A 22,019-nucleotide genomic window follows, 5' to 3' on the forward strand; every position below is an offset into this window, starting at 1 on the left:
GGAGAGGCTGTGGTCTGCTTTGCATGCAGAAAGTCCAAGTTCGATCCCCCGGCATCTCCGGTTAAATGCCAGATGCCAGTCACAGCTGCTGGCGAAACTTCAGGAACTACAATGCCAAGACCACGGCTATACAGCCCGGAAAATCCACAACAACCATCAATACTGATGCTGATGGACTGATTCAGTATAAGACAGGTTCACGTGTCTGCCCTTGCATTTTTATATTTACAAAAATACTTTCATGCAAGATTCATTTAGGCACACAATGCACAAAGCTGCCTTATACTAAACCAGCTCCTTGGTCCATCAGGATCAGTATTGTCTACTCAGACCGGCAGCAGCTCTCTAGGGTCTCAGGCAGAGGTCCTTCATATCACTTACTGCCTTCTCCCTTTTAACTGGAGATGTCGGGTATTGAACCTGGGAACTTATGCATGCAAAGCAAATGCTCTAATGCTGAGCTATAACCCTTCCCAATATTCTAAGCGATTCTGGTCAAGCCTAATTCAGATATAAGTGTGCACTTAAGAAGCCCCAGGTGTCGAGTTAGCTTTCGTATATCAGGTCATTCATCTCCTGGCAAAAGGTAAACCTCCACAATGTTTTGAGTATAGTGCAATATTAAAGAATCTTACCTTCATTTTATCTTTCTAGTCCACATTAGGTGGACTATAAATAAAATACAATAAATTTTGTAATTTTCCTCAAATCTAGGGTTGCCAGCTTCAGGTAGGGAAATTCCTGGAGATTTGGGGGGTGGAGCCTGTAGAGGTTGGGATTTGGGGAGAGGAGGGGCCATATTAGGGTATAATGCCATAAGGTCCACCCCCCAAAGCCACCTATTTCTCCAAGGGAATCAATCTCTATGGCCTGGAGAATAGTTGTACTCCCAGGAGCTCTCCAGCTACCACCTGGAGGCTGGACTTTCAATAACGTATATAAAATTAAAATCAATTTTGTACAAATAATGTAAATGAAATTAAAATCAATGTTGTAATCTGCCTTGAGTCTCAGTGAGAAAGCCAGGGTAAATGAAAATAAAATATAACCAGTCAGATACTGCTGTTCGTGCTAGGGACGCTTGTTTGGTTCCGTGCCTTGCCTTGCCTCTGCCTCGACCCAAGGAACCAAGCCCACCGCGCCGGGGCTTTTCCGCCGCTCATAGCAAAGCAGGACAGCGAAAGGCCCGGCGGGCTTGAGCGTGGCCGAGGGCGAGAAAACTACAGCGCCCACAATGCCCCGCGCGCCGGCCGAGCTTTCATAAGGCCGTTAGCGGGCAAGATGGCGGCGCCTGTCCTGAGGAGGCTGAGGTGAGCCTGGCGGTGCGCGCGGGGGGCGCGAAATTGGGGGGTGGGCCGGGGGGAGGGAGCCGACATGAAAGGGGAAAGCCCGGCTGCCCCGTGAGGGAACCCTCGCCTTGAACAGACCCCCACCCCACCCCTGACGGCGACCTCCCCTCGGAGTGAAACCCGCAAGGGAGGAAATGCGGGAGGGTCGCCTCAGGCACTTCCAAGGCTCAGCGCGGTCCCCCCTCCCTATTTTAAAAATTAAATTAAATGCCCAGGGTGTGTGTGGAAATTAAACCTCCATTTCCTCATTGTGGGGAGGGGGGGGGGTGAGCCTTCTGTTGACCTGACCAGAGCCTTGGGTGTTGGGGGGGCTGTGTGGGGCGACCCCCGCCCTGTCTGCTCCTGCAGAGGCCTCGTTGCCTGGGGGGGGGTCCCCTTCTTCGCTGCCGGGGCATCCCTGCTGCTGCTCCCCCCTCAGACTAGCCTCCTCTATTTACCTGAGAGGACGACTAGCCTACTCCCCACCGCCACATGTGATGTCAAGAAAAAGTGTTTTAAATCTTCCAAGGAGTTCCAGTGACGTGCAGTAATAAAAAGCCTTTTTTTGGTATGTCCTTTTAAAGAGGTTTCTGGTGGGTAGTCCTGTTGGTCTGCAGGATTAGAGTCCAGCCACACTTTAGAGACCAATGGGGTTTTTCAGGGTGTCAGCTTTTGAGAGTCAAAGCTCCTTTCCTCAGATGCTTATATTTATACAGATATTTATTTAGGTTATTCCACCTTTCCCATTGAGGCTCCAGGTGGATTACATAACGAAATTCAGTAGGATTTGAATCTAACAGCACCTTTGAGACCAACAGGATTTTTCAGGGAGGGTGTCAGCTTTTGAGAATCAAAGCTCCCTTCTTCAGATGCTTATATTTATACAGATATTTATTTAGGTTATTTACTGATGTCCACCTTTCCCTCTGAGGCTCCAGGTGGATTGCGTAATGAAATTCAGCAACATTTGAATTTAACAGCACCTTAGAGACCGACCAAATTTTCACGGTGTAAGCTTTTGAGAGTCAGAGCTCCCTTCTTCAGTCACGGTGTTCAGATATCTGAAGAAGAGAGCTCTGACTCTAGAAAGCTTACACCATGAAAATCTTGGTGGTCTCTTAGATGCAGCTGGACTCAAATCCTGCTTTTAAAAGAAGGAATTCTTTTAAAAGAGGGTGAGCTCCCCTTCACTGGCAGTTTTCAAGAAGAGGCTGGATGAATACTTGTCAGAGATGCTTTAGGCTGATCCTGCACTGGGCAGGGGGTTGGGCTAGAAGGTCTGTATGGCCCCTTCCAACTCTATGATTCTATGAATTGTCTTCCATTCTGGGTTTTCTTCCTTTGGTACTTGGAAGGGGGAGCATGCGCCAACAAACTCGTCATGTGTGCATGTGCTTGCATGGAGGGGACTGGCCTGGCCAACAGGCCTCTCTCTTGCCCAGCAAACTGTCCCTGGCTAGAGCAATGGCAGCTGTCAAGCAGAGGCAGCCCAGACCTCTTTACAGCCTTGCTGGAGATCTGCTGGCCCCACTAGGCATTGTTACCCTAGGCATCTTTTCATGAACCCTCCCACTCTTTATTCACTCTTCTTCTCTAGTTTAAGAAAGTACATCTCTGCCTTGAATTATGTCTGGAACTCACTCCAGGAGCACCTATGTGGTACTTCAGATTCCTCCTCAAAGCCCAGTTTTGCTGTGAAGGCTCTGGCTTGTCTCTGCTTCCCTCATCCTCTACAGAAACAAAGCCTATATACTTGTACAAATGTATTTTCATGTATTCTTCCCTTTGCCCTGTCTCAGCTTATAACAAAACTGAAATTGTGTAAACTCTAGGGCAGAGATCTTATGTGGGTTGAAATTAATGCTAGCTTGCCGCTATGCTTATCTTTTGCTCAGAAAACTGTGAAATGAGCACCTACTACAGACATTGTACTCTGAGTTAGTTAAAGTGCAGTATGGCGATTCCTTGTCTCTCTGGATTATAATTTCTCTTTTTGCAGTAAGCGTGTACTGAATGGTTGAATAAAACCATTCAACAACCACCTGGGTCATAGGCTGAATGCTGTTACTGGAGTCTTGAAGAACTGACACCTGTCATTTCTGTTCTGTGACAATCTTTTAGTTGTTTTTACGAATAGAATCTTGGTACCTCTGCTGCTTACGAGCTTCTTGCAGTTCCTTTACCCTTCCTTCAGCAAGGTGTTACGGTATTTAACAGAGTATGTCGTCAGTCTCTACTGCCATGAGGCTGTTGCACAGAGTTTATCTGGGCAGTGTTGGAAATAATAGGCCATCCTCAAGGATTACCTCCCTTCTGGGGCATTGATGTATCGCCGAGCAAGGGTTGTTGTTAATTGTGAAAGTCTGCCACAAGCACGCAAATAAATCCTGGCCGGATTATTGAGGAATGATCTCATTGCATAGACCAGCATTTTTCTTCAGAAAATAGCCCATGAAGTATTTCCTTCTCTAAACTATTTGGGTCTGCAACTTCACTGTCAGGCAGTTGCAGACAGAGTAGTTAAGGCTGAAAAGTTTCAGGAGTCTGGATTGCCCAGGCCCCTTTATACTGATGTGTAGGAATTTAAAATACTCCTGACGAAGGGTGGCTTTTTGGAATTGAAAGTAGTTTTCTGGCTCAGTCTTGATTATTTTACACACTTCAGTCAGTGCTCAATGCTTCAAGACTTACAGATGCTACTGATGCTATTGTCAAAGGGGAGCCAAATGACAGTTCTGCAGTATTTGGAGCTGGCATTTGTACGTAGGTTGATGTCCTTGATTGCCTAATTCTGTGTCTTTCCTCTTTGCTGAGGAATGGAGCACTCGAGGGCTGTGTGTCACTTCAAGGTGGGTCTGTCATTCTGTAGCAGTGGTACTGCACTGACGGACAGAGATGGCACCCAGCCTGTAAATTTTTCACAGAACTGTGATATCGCAATGGGCGATGGTGCAGATCCCGCAGCCTTGGTGCAACATGGAATGGTGATGCTAGAATTCTGTGTGATAGAATGACTTCATAAAGGAACAGCTTTTCTTATATTGAAGAAAATTCGTAGCAGAAGGTGAGGTTTGTCCTTGGGATGAGGGTGTTTGAGAGAAAAGGGGTTTCTAAATGTGCTTTTAAAAATTGTGCAGAACAGTCTTTGTACATTTTTAATTTGGCACTTGATATTGTTAGTTGGTACGTGTTCCACCAAGAAAACTCATAAAATGGAGAGTTGAAATAACTCTCTTTTTAGCATGTGTTGTTTAACCTTTGTCACCAAAATGAAAGAAAGATCCAAACCAGCCCGCTTACTTTGACACTTCCTCTTCTCTCATGATGAAGCATTAAAACTGAGTGTTTTTCTTAAATGCTATCTTAGCAAGCTGTCTGTTCTTCTGAGTGCTCTAACAGTTGCTTCGACATAGTTTTAAAAGATCCCTGTTCTTTTTCTCCCTTTTCTGTCTGCATAACTTCTGAAAAAGAAAATGGGCTTTGGAGATATTTTTCTGAAATGATGCCATTGATCTGTCATACACCACTCTTAATTTTTGTTTTGTTTTTTTCAGACTCTAGTAAAAAGACAGTTAAGGACAATCATACACATTACTAAATTGAAAGCATTTAAACTAGCATTGCTGATATACCTAGATAAGGTGGTTAGGAGAGTTGCTCAGTTAACTTGTACTATACTTATATAGTGATGAATATTGCATCATCATAAGTACATCATAATTTGGTTTGGTAACAGAGTTACAGATGCAATCTCCTTTCCAATCACTTGCTCTGATAGATAACCAATTGCACCTGTTTAATAGTGCCTCTAGTGGGGTTTGATTCCCCACTCCTCCACTTGAAGCCAGCTGGGTGACCTTGGGCCAGTCACAGCTCTTCAGAGCTCTCTCAGCCCCACCCACCTCACAGGGCGATTGTTGTGGAGATAATAATAACATACTTTGTAAACCGCTCTGAGTGGATGTTAAGTTGTCCTGAAGGACGGTATATAAATTGAATGTTGTTATAGTTTGGACAACAGAAAAACCCTTCCTCCCCATTATCTTCCAGTTAGCTTTTGGACAGATTTATAAGGCCATGTCATGTTGTGGTCACAGTGGCTTTGTCATTTGAACCCAGGACTCGCTAACCATGTGTACTTCCTCCTTTCCAATAGAAGGCAGCCCAAGATCAAAGTAAGGTCATAGTGGAGAGCTCAATGAAAGCGTCGACCCGGGAAGCTGCAGCAGTAAAAAAGGCAAACTCTGTGAGGAAGATTATTAAGAAAGGGATTGAAAATAAAACAGCTAATATTATAATGCCCCTGAATAGGTCTATGGTGCTGCCTCATTTGGAATACCGTGTGTTCTTCTGGACATCGTATCTCAAAAAGGACGTTGCAGAGCCGGAAAAAGTACAGAAGAGGAAAACCCAAGAAGATTAGGGCTTTTGGAGCACCTTTCCTTTGCTGAAAGGCTGAAGAGTCTGGGACTTTTCAGTTTAGAAAAGAGAAGACTAAAAGGAGACATGATAGAGGTTTATAAAATTATGTATGGGGTAGAGAGAGGGGGCAGAGAGAACTTTTTCTTCCTCTCCCAAAATAGTAGAACTCAAGGGCATCTAGTGATGTTGATGGGCGATAGATTCAGGATAGACAAAAGGAAAGGAGATGTGGGACTCACTGCCAGAGGATGTAGTGATCAAAGGGGATTAGATTCATGGAGGAGAGGTCTATCAGGGGCTACTGACGGTGGTGGCTAAAGGGAACCTCCCCATTCAGAGGCAGTAAACGTCTGAAACCCAGTGCCCGGAGGCAGCCTCAGGGGAAGGCCTTGGCCTCTGTATCCTGCTGTTTGCCCTCCGTGAGACAGGATGCTAGACTAGATGGACCACTGGTCTGATCCAGCAGGGCTCTTCTTATGTTCTGTGAGTACTGTTTTCCATCCTATGCAGTTTACTTGAAAGTAATGGCCACTAAATCCAAAGGGGCCTACTCTGTTGTAAGTGTACATAGGATTGCAGCTGGTAGAAAAGCCTGAAGGCACGTGGAACAGCTTTGCTACAGAAGCTAAGCAGGCCTCTGGTTCTTGGAGGTGGGGCAAGCCTGACCTTTCATGGACGGGGCAAAGTTCCCGGAGGGTTGATGCTCTGGAGGGCCACTGGCAGGCAGGAGCAATCTGGGCCAACTGCTGACATGCCCAGCCAAGCCTTTGCTGGCTGTCATCATGGCTGTGGCCTGGCTTTGAGCAAGCAGTCCCTGTGGGTGCTGCCAGCACGGCCGCGGTCTCTCGGCTAAGCTTCCTCAGGGCTGTGTGTGCATCCCAGTCCATTGCACAGGGTTTCAGTGTAATACATAAAGTGCCTCATGAATATGACCATCTTTACTCAGAAGCCTGGAAATGTGCGTGAGACTGACTAGACCTGTCCTGCTTCAGCTCTCAGTGAGGGTAGGCAGGAGTGATGGAGAGTGCTAGTCTTCCACAACCTGCCACTGATAAAAATCCTACTCAGCCTCCTTTTATCTGTTGAGATTTTACTCACTTCTGCCCTGATGTTTTCCCCTCTGAAGCAAAAAGCGCAAAAGAAAATTGTATTGGGAAATGTCAATTCATATCTCAGCTCTACTGGGGATTGTTTGGGCAGCCTTGAGTCCTTGGCCTCAGTTCCCTGATATAATGGGCGTACAATCACAGGGCTGTTTGGAGGAGAACCAGCAAGCCGTGAATTAAAATTGATCTGCACAGCTAGTAGTGATTTCAAGTCCTGAAGGGGGAGGTATGGCAAAAATCCCAGAGGGCTTCAAATTTAGCTTCCAGGGGGCAATGAAAGAGAGCAGGCTGTTCCAAAAGCCACGGGCGCGGCTTGTTGTTGGCTCCCCTGTTGTTCTCTAGAAACTTAAAAATGGGACTGACTCACCAGTGAAATCCTGGAACTCTGTCACCAGTCAAGGTGCATTTTGCATGTCCTGCTCTAGCCAGTTTCTTCTGGACATTGTTATACTTGAGCCAGAGAGTTAATATTTCAGTGTGAGATTTGGGTCCAGTAACAGGGTGGTTATCAAACTAATCACAGGATTATTATACCTTACATCCTCACTTTAAATACCCCTCCCGCCCTCCGCCTTGATGTTAAAGACTCCTACCATTTCCCACTCCTTGTATCTGATAATGGGAGCGCTGGTCCTGCCCCGGAATCTAGTTGGTCTTTAAGGTGCTACTGGGCCTGAATGTCTCTTATTGCAGACCAACACGGCTACCCACATGAAAGTGTTGAAGTGTGTCAGGCATGACTGGCGAACAAGAGCAGTGTCTGGGCGGATTTCCTTAGTGTGTTGTCCTTCATAGAGTTGTCCTCCTCCTTTACCAAGCAGTGCCGTGGGAGTTAGCCATAAGGCTCTTGAAAATTACCATCTGACAGTTAAATTCTGATCCCCCTCTCTGTCTCTCACTCTGCAGTTCGTCACATGGTTGGAAATAGAAGCCAAAGTCCACATTAATGATGCCTGGTAGTAAGTATGGCAAAACTATTAATACCTATATAAGCAGCTTGCAATGCTGAACTTACTATATTTTGTAAAAAGCTTTATGTGACTTATACTGTGACAGGCACGCTCATTTTTATTCCAGAATGTATTAATTTGACTTGATGCCAATGCAAAGACTTCCAGTAGTTATGGAATTATTAGCTGGCGGTAGATTTGAGACTTGAGTTGTTTATACGTGGCAAGAGAGTCTCTGCCTCTCCAATGCTAGCTTATAATGTGAGTACAGTGAATGATGCTTAGCATTAACAATATGGCTAATCCTCCTTGAATGAAAAACCTCAGTGAGAGAGGTCAGGACTCCAAGTTCCCTGTTTAAATAAAAACCTGATGAAGAAAATGAATAGCTGCATGATTCATGCTGCCATTCAAACATATGCATAGTCTTTACATTATAATGAAATCTACACCAAAATTGGCAAACTGTTGTGATGTTTACTGTCTGAGGTGCTCCTGCAAAAGTAACCAACACCAGTGGTTGAATATCCAAGTCTTTAGTCCTGATCTAAGTAGTTACATCTTTATTGTTAAAAAAATCAGTGTACAGCTAATACGAATGTATTCTTTGCTTATTTTCTTATATGCCTGAGGTTTTTGTGTGTGTGTGTGTGTGTGTGTGTGTGTGTGTGTGTGTGTGTCTCTCTCTCTCTCTCTCTCTCTCTCTCTCTCTCTCTCTCCCATCTGCAATAAATCCTTTTCTTCATGTAAGAACATTGTTGAGTTTTGACCTGGAGTTATTCAGCAACTTTGACATAGAAATAAAAGGTTGCTGCTGCTTAAGAAAGAAAACAATATTTCAAATGAGCAGCATCCTTTTGTTCTATCCCTCCTTCGTGCAGTAGACTGATTTAGAAAGTGGATTGTTTCTTCAGAAAGGTGACTGAGATGCTTTGTCTGTTTGAATTCTCCATCCTTTTGAAGCTCTGCACCTTTTGTGTTTTGCACAACTTTTTTTGCGTGTGAGTGCTGTTATCTGTCTTTCTAAATGCAACTCTTATATCTTGCCTGTCCTTGGCTAACAACTAAAGAAAGGAATCTCTTTTTCTAAGCATGTTTTTTTCAGGTGTGAGTGATGCATTCCATGTACTGAGTGCAGTAATTAGTTGTCATCAGCAATGGGGGGGGGGGAGCTGGGAGCGGAGGAGATCTCTCAAAGGAAAAAATAGCACCTTGACTTTGACTATAGCAGAGAAAGCATGCTTGGGAGTTTTTTGTCCTATGTGTTGCCAGACTAAGCACTGAAGGCCAAACTAGATGTGCAGGTTTTTAAAGAGCTGGGTCTGTAGAGCGCATGGAGAAGCAAAAGTGGGGGACATAACTACTACCCAACACTATTTTGGTGTGGGAAAATGGCTTGGGCAGGAAGGCAGAAGTCTTTCCTCCCTCTGTGATGGCATTGGGCTCTCCTTTATTTTTTTAACAGCTGCTGTGTGGCTGTAGGGAACCCAGACCGAACTGTTTAAAAACCTACACATCTTTTGTGTCCCTGAGTTACAAGGTGGCTTGCATGGATGTCATGAGCACTTCCCCTTCCTCTGAAATTGCTCCAAAAAGTATACCTCAAACTAAAATCTGAAAATGCGTACAGTATAAACATTTAATAGCTGTTCAGTAGCAGTGGGGACCCCCCAAAGCAAGTGTGCTTTCAAGGCACATTTTTGCACTACTTCCTGAAAATGGAGCTGGGTGTATCTCCAGAGAGAGAGAGAGCCCCACAGCAGGACAGCAACCACTGAGAGAAGCCGAGTTCTGTGCCTTTACAGTTCTACTTGGAAGAAGAAAATGTGTAGAGCCCTGCCCCTGATCTCTGCTGGACTTTTGAGAACTTGCTGTTTCCAGCCATATGAGTTTCTCAAATTCCAGAATAAAACAAAAGTCCAGCAACACCCTAAACACCGACACCATTTATTTCAACATGAGCGTTTGTGAGTCACAGCCCACTTCTCACAAAAGCTCATATTGAAATAAATGTTGTTAGTCTTTCAGGTGCTACTGGACTTGTGTGTATCATAGCATCGCAGACAGGCTAAGTGACACAGGTGTCAGGTGTAATGGCCCAGCTGCTCTGCCTGTCTTCTTTTCAGTACTTGGCATTGTTCCTGGAACTGGATATGTTTTCCTTTAGAAAGTGCTTTGGGTTCTTTGGTATCAGTGCAGGGCTAGTTAAACAAGTGCTGGTGTTGATTGCTGGTGCATGAATTAGGCATTGCTAAGCTGGTGCTGGAAGGAGGCAGGAAGTTGACCAGGAATAACTAAAGAGAAGCTGGCAGGGACCAATATGAAGGAATACGTTCTGGTTCCAGCTGCAGAGCAAGACAAATCTTATGACTACAATCCTGAATGGGAACCGGGTCCATGTGTGTGTTTTGGTAGGTGGCCCTTATTTTGATGTGAGCAAGCTGCTTTCTCATGCTAGTCTGGGAAATAAGTGAATGCATAAACTCTTCTCTTAATAGCGTCATTCAGTGCAATATTTTGAAAACCTATTGGATTACTCCTTTTTAAAATTAGTCTGTTTTAGTGAGAAGGCAAGAATATGTATCATAATCTCCTCTTTATACTGGCAGTTGTGTTGATTTAACTACAGCTAGAGATTTCATCTTTCTGCTTATTTCCTTAAAAAACCAGTTCCCTGGTTATGTTCTCCTCAGCTGCACTTAGGTGCTTGCTGTGTGGACCAGCTGCTGCCATGTACCATATTAGTATGTGTGTATCTGACTGGCTTGAGCCTTTGTGCCTCTTTGGCTGGTAGAATATAAGAGCTTTTTGATTTGAGACAGCTTCTAATCAATGCTAATACACACTCTGCTAAAATCCAGGAAATTTGAATATTTGGAAGTAAACTCTGTAATCTGTACACTGTAGATTTTTATATGCAAAGAAAAAAGGCAGAGGGATTATATATATATGGAAAAGCAAATGTTAATATTTCTGGAATTCTCTAGAGGGGACCCATGGACACCAGGGAAGAAGCTTGTCCCTGTGTCATTTTTAGGGCTGCTTATATTGGTGCAACATACACTAAATAGTAAAAGAGTCCAGTAGCACCTTTAAGACTAACTAACTTTATTGTAGCATAAGGTTTCAAGAAGCACAGTTCTCTTCGTCAGATCTGACAAAGAGAGCTGTGCTTCTCGAAAGCTTATGCTACAATAAAGTTGGTTAGTCTTAAAGGTGCTACTGGACTCTGCTATTTTGCAACTACAGACTAACACGGCTGATTCCGCTGGATCTATGTGCGCTGAATGAATTCTGAGTCATCCATGGATGAAATTTTCCAGCCTGTGGTTCATTTGCATGGATTCTCTTCCCCGTTCGCTCCCGAAGGCTTTTGCCTCCTGAAAATTAAGAAATAATTCATAGTTTCAAGAACTGGGAGATTCCAAGGTGTTGACATACTGATGTCTTTGAGCCACATAACCAGTTTTGCATGAAAATTCTCCCATATTCAAATTGAAATCTTCCCCGTTCGATTTTGTATGGATGTGAGTTTGGATTAATTGTCCAAATATTTCTCCAGGCTTGGTTTCCAAGGAAAGATTCTCTGGTTATGTGAAGTCGCATTTTTCTGCTGGTGAATGAGTATGTCTTGCATTTCGAGCTGGGTCCCAGGATTTTCAGCATGAATATAATATTTGGAATATCACATGTGGAACTCTCCCTTTATTCCTATTTTTTGCCTTCCTGCCCCTTGACCTCTGATGCCTGCAGGTCTCCATGCTGATCAAAACAACCGTTGCATGGGTGCATTCTGAATGGGTGGGTGGGTAGGGAAACAGGTATTAAATGTGGAAGCACTTGCCCAGGTAGGTGCCCATGGGCATAAGTCTTCATGGTGATCTCCAAGCCAAGCAATAGGAGTCCCCTTGTGAAATACGTATATGTATTTGGATCTGAACCTGGCTTAAGCTTTCTTTCCTACTGAGTAGCAATCATATTGTGAAATATGAAACCTACAGCCAGGAGGGGATCCTGGACTCCACTGTTCCTTGCTGTGACACTTGAGCTCGTGCGTCCAGTTACTGCTTCCTCTCCTGCACCCCCCTCCAAACCTGATGATATTCCCAAACTTTGCCACATATGTGAGACAGATATATCGATATGCAGTATTGCGTTTGCTGCTTTGCAAAATGTTGGTGTTTTAAATGGAGCTTCCTCTGTGGAGTAAAGTCTGTATTCCCAAGAGCTTGGTTCTCATAGCAGCTATTTTTGCAGGAGTCTGCTGCTGCTGTGCTGCCTTGCGCCCTCGTTACAAGCGCCTGGTGGACAACATATTCCCCGAAGATCCCAAAGTAAGCATCGTTGTGAATGCATCGTTGTGAGCCTGGGTACCTTGTGAAACATTTTGCCTATCACATTTATATTCTAACTTCCCACCAAGACATTCAGGGTGGCTTCTGTGGTGCTCTGGTCCTCGATTTTATCCTTTACAAAAAAACATAAAAGAAGTAGGGTGTGACTGACCCATGGTCACCCAGTGCCCTTTATGACTGGGCCGGGATTAGAACCAGGACCTCCCCAGGACTAGTCAAACTCTAATCAATACACCACTCTGTTTAATGTCCCACGCTGATGGGCAGGTGTCTCCCCTTGCAGTTCTTTCCCCAATGGATACTTGGAAGTTTTTATTTTAAAAAAAAACCTTCCTAGCATCCAGTGGGTTCTCAAAGCAGCTTGCAACAAAATAATTAGTGTAAAACAAATAACTTTAAAAGAGTTTGAAAGCCAAATCAACATGCAAATAAATCTTAATACCAATAGCCAAAGCAAGCATCAGTAAATTAAAATAATCATTCTCTCTGTGATGGTGGAAAGTGCACTCATAGGTGACTTATGGCAACCCCTGGTGGGGTTTTCATGGCAAGAGACTAACAGAGGTGGCTTGCTATTGTCTGCCTGTGCAGCCCTGGTCTTCATTGGAGGTCTCCCATCCAATTACTAACCAAGGCCAACCCTGCTTAGCTTCTGAGATGTGACAAGATCAGGCTCACCTGGGCTATCCAGGTCACAGCCTCTCTTTCTCTATACCTCCAAAATTCCATAGTCTGTTCTGTTCAAGGAGGGTTGTTACAGACCTTTTAAATATCAGAAGGAAATCAGCCAGGCAAGAATTCCAGCTATAGGGAATGACAACAGAGAGGCCCTTTTTGTCTGTCTTTGCCTTTGTCAATGGAGGTAGACAGAGCATACCTCTGGCAGCTGCTGTACCACTTAAGCACAGAAGCAGCCATGTCAGCCCTATAAAAAAGGGGTACACCCGAGTGAGTCTCCTCCTCTTACTGCTGCAATGACCCACCATTTTGTGAACTCCCTACTTCCATTTTTAAAATGGTCCTTGCATTCTGGAAGGTTGATTGTTTCACAAGATCATGAATGCATGACCACATAAGTCGGGCACATGGCCTATCAAGACTAATATTGTTTTCTCTCAATGGCAGTGCTTGTTCGGGGGCTCAGGTTGAGTTCTTCCACATCTCTTACAACCTGGACCTTTTCACTGGAGGTAGTGGGGACTGAACCTGGGATCTTCCGTGTTCAAATGCTCTGTCACTGAGTCATAGACTGTTGCTAGGCAGTGGAGTCCTGGAAACCAGCACTCCTTCTTTCTTAGGGGCTGTTGTTACCATTTTCTCCACCTGGAGCCAGATGTTGTTGGATATGGAGACTGTGTCATCATTTTCTAGACAGGAATGTCCAGAAAGAGAATGATTACATTAGTACCATGTCCAACTTCTGTATGGTTTGTTCTTTTTGCTGTAGATAGGATGGTAAATGATAATGTTTGATCATTGTCCTGAACTAAAAGGCCAAGCCACTTACAATTTTATACCATCCAAAGGCCTTTGTTTGTGGAGGAAGACCTTGAAAAAGAGGGCTGGGAAAACTGCAATAAGAGCCCTGATTTCTGCAATGAGATGTAAACATTGTTTTCTGGGATTCTCCTCCGCTTAGGATGGCCTTGTCAAAGCAGATATGGAGAAGCTGACGTTCTATGCTGTCTCCGCCCCAGAGAAGCTTGATCGAATTGGTGCTTATTTAGCAGAGAAGCTGAGCAGGGATGTCATCAGGCACCGCTATGGGTAAGGAGCAAATGCTTGGCTGCCCACTTCGAAATTTATTTCTTATTTTTACTCTTGCTGAGCTGGAGGTTTCTATTCTGGCTTGTGGTGGGAAGCCATTTGCCTGGGCCAAGCAGGAATTTCCCCAGACAGGGAGACTTTTAATTTGAAAACTAAATTTTAGGCTGTCAGCATGCCACAAATAGGCACATGTGGGCAGACCAGCTAGCAAAAATGTTTGAGACTAGTAACACTTGTTGCCTATTTTCATGCCTGCTTTAATAAGGCTCATATTTTTGCCTGCTTTTAATTTGCTCTCAGATATGTTTTCATTGCCATGGAAGCTCTGGATCAGCTCCTAATGGCTTGCCATTCTCAAAGCATCAAGCCATTTGTAGAGAGCTTTCTTCACATGGTAGCCAAGCTGCTGGAATCCGGAGAGCCCAGATTGCAAGTCCTGGGGACCAATTCGGTGAGTGAATCCCCCTTGTGCCTCTCCATTAGGTCCTCTGGCGGCCTGCAATCTGTTTAATGCACTGTCAAGGGCTTCAGGAGAACAGCACAAAGCTTGGGGCAAAGAAGTAGGGCCGCCAGTCACAAACAGCACTCTGTGTGATCTAGTAGCAAAGCCCTGATGCTTTCGTTGCTGTGAGGAGACTTCGTACTCCACACCCTGGAGGCTTTCCAGTCACTTCTCCTTGATGAGGTAGATGCCAGGCCTTACCACATGAGGGCACAGTCAAAAGAAAATTTTGGTACAGGAAAAAGAGATTCATGGTGTGAGATCTGCACCTTTCGATACAGCTAGCTTGGGCTTTGCCATTTTATTTTATGTTACAGCATTACACACCACATTTCTGCCTTTGTAAGGGACCACCAAGTCAGCTAACAAATTAAAACATACATAAACACATATTAAAAAACCCATTAAAACCAAGATAAGCACATCAATAAACACTTGAAACCAGAGCTAAAATGCATACAAAAACATAAAAACAACAATTAAAACACTGGGCAGGAAGGAGGGATCATTGAGGGAATGCCAAATGAAACAAAAAAGTCTTCTCCCACTGGCAGAAGATGGTAACGGAAGGGGACAGACACGTCTCCCAGGGGAGAGAGTTCGGTACCGTGACTGGGAAGGCTCTTTCCCATGTTGCCACCCACCTAATCTTAGAAGGCAGGACGCCCAAAGCCGGGCCCCGGAACTTGTCGGGTTTCCAAGATCTGGAGACCCTGACATCCTCACTCTCAGGGATGGCTCCTGCAGACATTGCCACAGGAGATGCCTGTCTGGGCAGATTTCTCCCTCTAGCCAGGAACAAGGTGGCAAGGCTGTGCCAGACACATCCCAAACTCCAGGAAGGTGAGTGGGCTTGCTAGCAGCTGGATAGAGGGGCTGTCTCCTGGAGCCCTGGCAGCCTGAACCTGCTTTGGGCTGGTTGCCTTGGTTACACATGGGAGATCTGAAAGCACCATAAGGCGATGGGGGAAGGACCTGCAAAGCCTGTGAAGGGCTATTTAAGGCCTCATCAAGCAAGGCAAAGGAAGTCTGCCCTGCTGGCTCCTTGGACCTGGCCACAGAGAGGGAAAAGAGGACCCAGACCAGGGTGCAAAAGAACTGACAAGGCAAGGAGGAGGGGGGCCCTAGTGCAGAAGGGCCTCCCCCAGTCCTAAGCCAGAGCCTGGAGGGCAGTGGTCAGGCAGGGTGTTGGGGGGCAAGACCAGCCTGCAGGCACGCTCTTGCTTGACGCTGGGACATCAAGAAGAGATTATCCTTCCACTGAAGAAAGGGGAGGAAGGAGGAACAGAGCATTGTAAATGGCTAGGGGAAATGGCTGGGGTCAACACTAAGGAATTTTACTAGCAGCTCCCCCCACCCACCCACCCACCCACCCACCCCCGGTTCTGCATGGTATAAATAGAGCAGTTCTTTCAGGGTCATTTCATCCCCAATTGGAAAAAGTAGAATTTTGGCGTGTAGTATTAATTAATTAATTAATTATATTTTTGGCCCGCCTTCCCCACCAGCGGGCTCAGGGTGTAGTAATGCTACACAGACCAATCTTTCACTGACCCTGCTGCTTTCTCCCCCCACCCTTGCAGTTTGTCAAATTTGCAAACATTGAGGAGGACACGCCTTCTTATCACCGTCGCTATGACTTCTTTGTCTCCCGCTTCAGTGCCATGTGCCACTCCTGCCATGACGACCAGGAAATACAGAATGAGTAAGTGGCAGCACACATATATATGCTGGTGGGTGGGAGGGCGTGCACCTCCAAGGCTTCCTGCTCATGGAGGCTCTCTCTGCTGACCAAGCCAAGGGATCTCCACCTGCCAAGCATTCTCAGTCGCTTCAGTTGTGTGCCTTCTGAGGCTTGTGGGGGAAGCCACTAGTGAGCCTTGCCGTCGTCCTCAAACACCCACAAAAATACGAACCATCTTGTCTGTCTGCACTGTCCAGTGTTATTCCTTTGTGGGGCACTGACAGCCTGAAGGGAAATGGCTCTCTTCCCAGCTATAAAAGCTGTCCTGGCTGATCAGTAAAGGTGATTTTTACTTGCCAAAGGAAAGTGAACCTTTATGAGCTTGGTTTAAACTCCCTTTTACACACACCGTTTTCTCCCTCGCCTGCTTTTGAGAGACGCTTATTAAAAGCAGCCCGCTTAATAAGTGGGCCTCATATCAGACGACCAGAGCCTCAGCTGCTGTGGTAACCTCTCTGTGGCTTCACTGGCTCACTTAATCCTCCCCTTTGATATTCAGACATCTAAGCTTTTAAAAAAAATAGTGAAAGGAAGCATCTTTTTCTCCCTTTTAAAACGGTTGTTGCTGATCCTCTCAGGGACTGAAAGAGGGTCATGCAGGCGATGAGGTGTACTGAGCCCCAGTGGCTGGGGGTCTTGGCCGCAGAGGCTTTCCTACCACCTCCACATCCATAAGTAGTAAGCCCCTGAACCCCAGTACCTGGGAGGCAACGTCAGGGCTCTCTGTGCCGTTCGTTGCCCCTCCGAGACAACGGATAAGCCACTGAGCAGTTAGCGCAGTTGTCAGATCTGAAGCCTTCAGGATCAGTTCCTTACACAGACCATGGCTCTGGCCTATATGTTCACCAGCCAGGAAGGGTCAGCTAATACCAGTTGTCCTGGAGGCCGCTGTTTCGAGTACTGGGACTTCTCTTGCCTGCAGTGAGAGAACGGAGGGGTCCTGGGTATGGATTCCACTGTAAAGAGGAATAATAGCCAAGTCCTGTGCCGTTGGTGTGAATGTGGCCAGAATGAAGGCTCCTTTTCTCCTTGCCATGGTGCCTTCAGCCATCACTGTTGTGTGCCTCTGCTTAGCGCTGCTGGCAACCAAGTCAAGAAGAACTCTTCCCCCCCATGACATGGTTGAAAAAGAAGTTCTTAAAATGTGTGAGAACAGGATAAAGGCGGGCTGTCTCCTGGCAGCTGACGCTGCTAGCCCTTCTGCCTGTGGGTAAAGTAAACCTTCAGGCCTTCTGCTGCTGTGTTCCTCCCTCTCTTGAAAATGTCACTGTCTTTTCTGCCAGGATCCGGATTGCTGGAATCAGGGGCATCCAGGGGGTGGTTCGCAAAACTGTGAACGACGAGCTCAGAGCCACCATATGGGAGCCTCAGCATATGGACAAGATTGTTCCCTCGCTGCTGTACAACATGCAGAAGACAGAAGATGCTGACAGGTACCTCCGTCTCTCTCATCCTTCTGACACAGCCTTGCCTTTGCCCTAGAAGCTAAGTGACAGTGACCATGGCAAGGAAGAGAGAGCGGGAAGCAAGTGGCTGTGTCTTCCCTTACAGCCTGGAAAGACGGGAGGGTGTCATGGTCCGGGTTCTGGGCCAAGCCTGCCGTCCTTTCAAAATGTGTTTGTTCGTTGCAGCCGGATCGGCCCACCCTCCTCTCCGGCAGGAGGCGATAAAGAGGAGAGCCCTGCTGTGCTGGCCGAGAACTGCTTCAGAGAACTGCTGGCCCGTGCGACCTATGGGAACATGAACAATGCTGTCAAACCAGTCTTTGCGTGAGTAGGACACCTCTCTTGCAATAGCTGTCCTGCATTTGGCCTGGGGCAGGGAATGCCTTCAGACTGAGCGGCGAAACTCTCCCCTGATTGGTTTTGTTACGATCATTGAAATGTTTTCGGTGCTTCCCCAGTTTGTTGTGATTTTTTCTGTATTGCTGTGTAACCATCAGCATTTCTGGTCTAGAAAACTATCTCGAAGATCCTGCAAAAGTGGCTATGGTGTAGATTTGGACAGAGTGTAGATTTGGACGAAGGGAACCTGCCTCCAAAGCTCACTTGAATGTGAAGCTTACAGGGTAGCCCTAGACAACTTCCCCATGGCGAAGGTTCTTCATTCAGCTTCCATTGCAGTGGGGCATCCAAATGGCAGTTTCCCGTGCCCCGTATTTGGGCCAAGCCCCCTGTGGCCGCCATTCGCTCCCTACCACCCCGTGCCAGGAAAGGGCTTTTGTGAAACCTTTAAAAAACAAAGCAATGGATGTATCATTATAGTGTTAAAATGTTATAATAATCTCTCTGCTAGCTCCTCTGAGTCCCCAGCTTTAATTTTTTACAAGTCCCTTTTGTTGCAGAGATAAAAACAGAACGGTGTATCTCTGCAAGGAAAAAGGCTAGACACCTTTTTTCCAATGAGAGCTGGGAATTCAGAGGCACTGGTTGGTTGTTACTACGCTCTCTGTGGTATATACTGGTATGCCAGTTGCTGATTAACAAGAACAAGAACAAGCAAGCCCTCTAACTTTGGTGGAAAACTGTGGCTGTGGGCAGGTTGGTGGCGGCTGAGGCAAGGAAAACCGTGCTCATGTGTGAGCCAAAATGAGCACCTTCCCATCCATGTGGTCTAAAACCCGCTTTGATTGCAGTCCTCCCCAAACAGTTGTACCAAACCAGGTTTGAAAGAGGCCACAGCAGAGGGGGGGGGGGACAAAGAAAGTGATGACATCACGGGGATGCTAAGAGAAAAAAACAAAACCTCTACTCTGGTTTGGGTACCAGACTGGTACAAAACCTCTGTGTTAGAGAAGTTGTCATCTTTCAACCTAACCTATCTTATGGGGCTGTTGAGAGGACGAAATGGAATGATCCCCGTCCGTTTACCTCTTTGAGCTCCTTAGATGAAGTCTGAGATTAAAACATGACATGTTTCCGCACGAGGAGATGGACAGGGTGGGCTGTGGTTCGATGTTGTTTGCGTGCAGGAGGCTCCCAGGATCAGCCCCTGGTGTTCCTAGGGAACAAGGGTGTCCGAGACAGGAGGTGTTGGAAGAGACCCCTCTCTGCAAGGACCCTGGAGAGGCTTTGTGAGTCAGACAGTTCTGATTGAGAGAGATCAATTAGACGCCATGTGAAGCAACCTCAGATGCTCAGCATTGCTGAGCAAAGAGCTTCACGTATACTACACACTGGGAGTAAGGATTATTGAGAGACAACATGGTGGAGCGGTCAGAGTGTTAGACCAGGATCAGGAAAATTAGGTCCAAATCCCCACGCTGCCTTGGAAGCTTTTTGGGTGACCTTGGACCCATCACACCCTCTCAGCCTAACCCACCCTACTGCCTTGTAGGGATAAAACGGAGGAGAGGAGAATGACGTAGGCCGCTTGGGGTGCCCGTTGGGGAGAAAGGCAGGGAACAAAAAAAGTAAATAAATAAGGTAGGCCAGTATTACACCATCAGCGGAGGTCCTTTTTGAGGGTCTGAAAGAGCCTCTCTCCCTTGGAAGGCCCCAGGTTCACTCCCTGGCAGTATCTCCAGTTAAAGGGACCGCAGGCAGCAGCTGCTGGGGAAAGACTTTCCTTTCCCCAAGAGCCTGGGGCGCTGTTGCCACTCAGAGGATGCAGTACTGAGACAGATCCCTGCCTGGGTCTGAGAGCCCTCCAACTGCACCTGTGGTAGAGAATGGAGTTTCTTAAGTCATGCCTCCAAGTGTATATTGGCCTGACCTTGGTGCCTGCGAGCCCCGTCAGTGATTTGGGCTGTGCAGTGAAGACTGGGAAGGCCACTGACTGTGCCCTGCCCCCTTTATCTCTACAATGGAGTATGGAGGAGGCGGTAGGGGGACAGCAAGAGGCTCCCCTGTTGCCCTTTTATTTTAATAGCTGCTGCTTGTGTTCTGTAGTCGTACACAGAGCGAAAGGACGAAACATACCTATATGACGTGTCTGTTGCAAAGAGCACTCAAGTATATAATCTGTGGCTTTTCCCTTTAACATACTATTGTATTTCTTGTTAGTTCTCTTGGGGGAAAGCGGCACATTACATTGTAACGTTCCCCAGTGCTGAGATTCAGAGATTTGCTGCCTCTGTAGATGGAGGCTACCTTCACTCACTATGGATAGTAGTCATGAATGGCCCTCTCCTCCACGAATCTGCCTAACCTCTGTGTTAAGGGAAAGGCTCGTCCTGTAGTCTTGTGGGGTGCATGCAGAGAGGTTGCCTAGGCACTCCATCAACAAAGGGGATGCTGATCGATTGCTAATGGTTAATAGTAGTATGTTTTTGTTTCAACAGACATTTAGATCATCACAAACTGTGGGACCCCAATGAATTTGCTGTCCATTGCTTTAAAATAATTATGTACTCCATACAGGTGGGTTCACTGTGTTCCTGTTTTGTGTCAAATAGATCAAATATTTTAGCTGCTTGGGTTCAACAGCTGCAGAAGAAGACCCTTTTCACATGGGTTTAATGTTGAGGAGAAGTAGATTTTTTTTCTGCTTCCCCACAGCATCATGGGTTCCTTCTGCACTTCCTGGGGTTTTCCCTGACTTTTCTCCAATCTTTCCCAAACCTGCTTTGCTGTGAAGTTTTGTGGGAGATCACAGCAAAGCCTTAATGGCTGCCATGTGAACGGGCAAAGAAAAAGCCCTGATTGGAGGGGCAGTGCTGGGGCATGAAAACTGCAGAGAAACCTGCTGCATGGAAGCCATTCTGGTCACTTATAATACTAGTATTGTGCCAGCTGCACTGGCTCCCGGTGGTGGTTGAGGCAGGTGGGCTGTGAAACCCGCTCTTCTGTCAACATCTAATAGTTGGCCATCTGGCCCCACGGATTGCTGTTTGGGGTGTGCAATATGTGTGCTGCTGTCTTTTGGAAATTGCTTTATATATTTATTGATGTTTTTATCTGGTTTTAAAGTAGTATGTTTATGTATTTTATATATGTTGTATTCCGCTCTGAGCCCATTCGCAGGGAGAGCAGATTAGAAATAGAGTAAATAATAATAATATATCATAAGCAATGTTGCCACTGCACTGCACTGCACTGGCAGCTACAGCTGCAAAGGGGAAACTCTGCAAACCTGTATCTGTGTAGAAAGTACAGTAGAAATATTGGAAAGCATGCCTGGTTCCTGGTGTGCAATGTTGGAGTTGTTTCTTCTTCTTGGAGGTAAAAAAAGGAGCCAAAACATGTTTTCCAGGGTTTGTATGTTGAACACTTTATTCTCAGATCCACTGTGGCTTACTCTTTGAGGCTTTAAAGAAGGGTTTTGTGCTGTGATGGTCTTTGGATGTGTTTTGAAAACCATTCCGCAATGCTGTGTTCATGGTGGCGTTGGTGTTTTAGGAAAGTGCTGTTCAAAAGCAGAACAAAAGAACTGACTGGCATATCTGAACATTGCATGGAGTGAATTTTATTGCATGGAATTACCTGAAGTATTTATTCTCAAAGGCCTTTGGTCAGCTGAAATTCAGGAGAGTGTATTTCTCAACAGAAGCAGTACTGGAAGCCAGTTTAGCTCCCTTTGTTCCTATCCAATGGCTCCTCAAAATCCACCGTGTTTTTTCTCAGCCACCAAAGAATTCTGTGGCCAGTATGCTATTGTCCCACTTTCCTGCTACTCCTTCCACAAACTCTCTCACTTCTATCATGCGCCTATTTGCTAACACCACTGAGCAAGGCAGAGACCTCCTCCCCCCCCCACACCCCCGTCCTGGCTTCTGCTTTTTGAGCAACACCTTGGTCTGGTGCTGAGCCAACTGTGCAGTGAAGACTGGTTGCTAGACATTCTGCAAGTAAGGAAGGGACAGGGTTAGCTGCAAGGACGGCGCCTGATTTTCAGAGGGATGTAA

At 46.1% G+C, this 22,019-nt stretch overlaps 1 protein-coding gene across 3 annotated transcripts in view; it reads left to right on the forward strand.

The window, feature by feature from the left end:
* The first annotated feature begins 1,274 nt into the window (after window positions 1-1,274).
* Window positions 1,275-22,019, forward strand: part of LOC129333441 (protein EFR3 homolog A) — a 42,339-nt gene continuing 21,594 nt past the window's right edge. Inside the window, exons 1-9 of one of the 3 annotated variants that reach the window (XM_054985100.1) lie at window positions 1,275-1,310; window positions 7,763-7,815; window positions 12,064-12,140; window positions 13,801-13,928; window positions 14,229-14,379; window positions 16,014-16,135; window positions 17,458-17,607; window positions 17,806-17,943; window positions 20,457-20,535. In XM_054985100.1, coding sequence (XP_054841075.1) covers window positions 7,803-7,815; window positions 12,064-12,140; window positions 13,801-13,928; window positions 14,229-14,379; window positions 16,014-16,135; window positions 17,458-17,607; window positions 17,806-17,943; window positions 20,457-20,535 — 858 coding nt within the window. In that variant the 5' untranslated portion in view covers window positions 1,275-1,310; window positions 7,763-7,802. Of the gene's footprint in view, window positions 1,311-7,762; window positions 7,816-12,063; window positions 12,141-13,800; window positions 13,929-14,228; window positions 14,380-16,013; window positions 16,136-17,457; window positions 17,608-17,805; window positions 17,944-20,456; window positions 20,536-22,019 lie in introns of those variants that run through there. The other 2 variants (XM_054985101.1, XM_054985102.1) reach the window with 2 other exon arrangements.

The sequence above is a fragment of the Eublepharis macularius genome, chromosome 7 (genome assembly GCF_028583425.1).
Source record: "Eublepharis macularius isolate TG4126 chromosome 7, MPM_Emac_v1.0, whole genome shotgun sequence".
Lineage (NCBI taxonomy): Eukaryota > Metazoa > Chordata > Lepidosauria > Squamata > Eublepharidae > Eublepharis > Eublepharis macularius.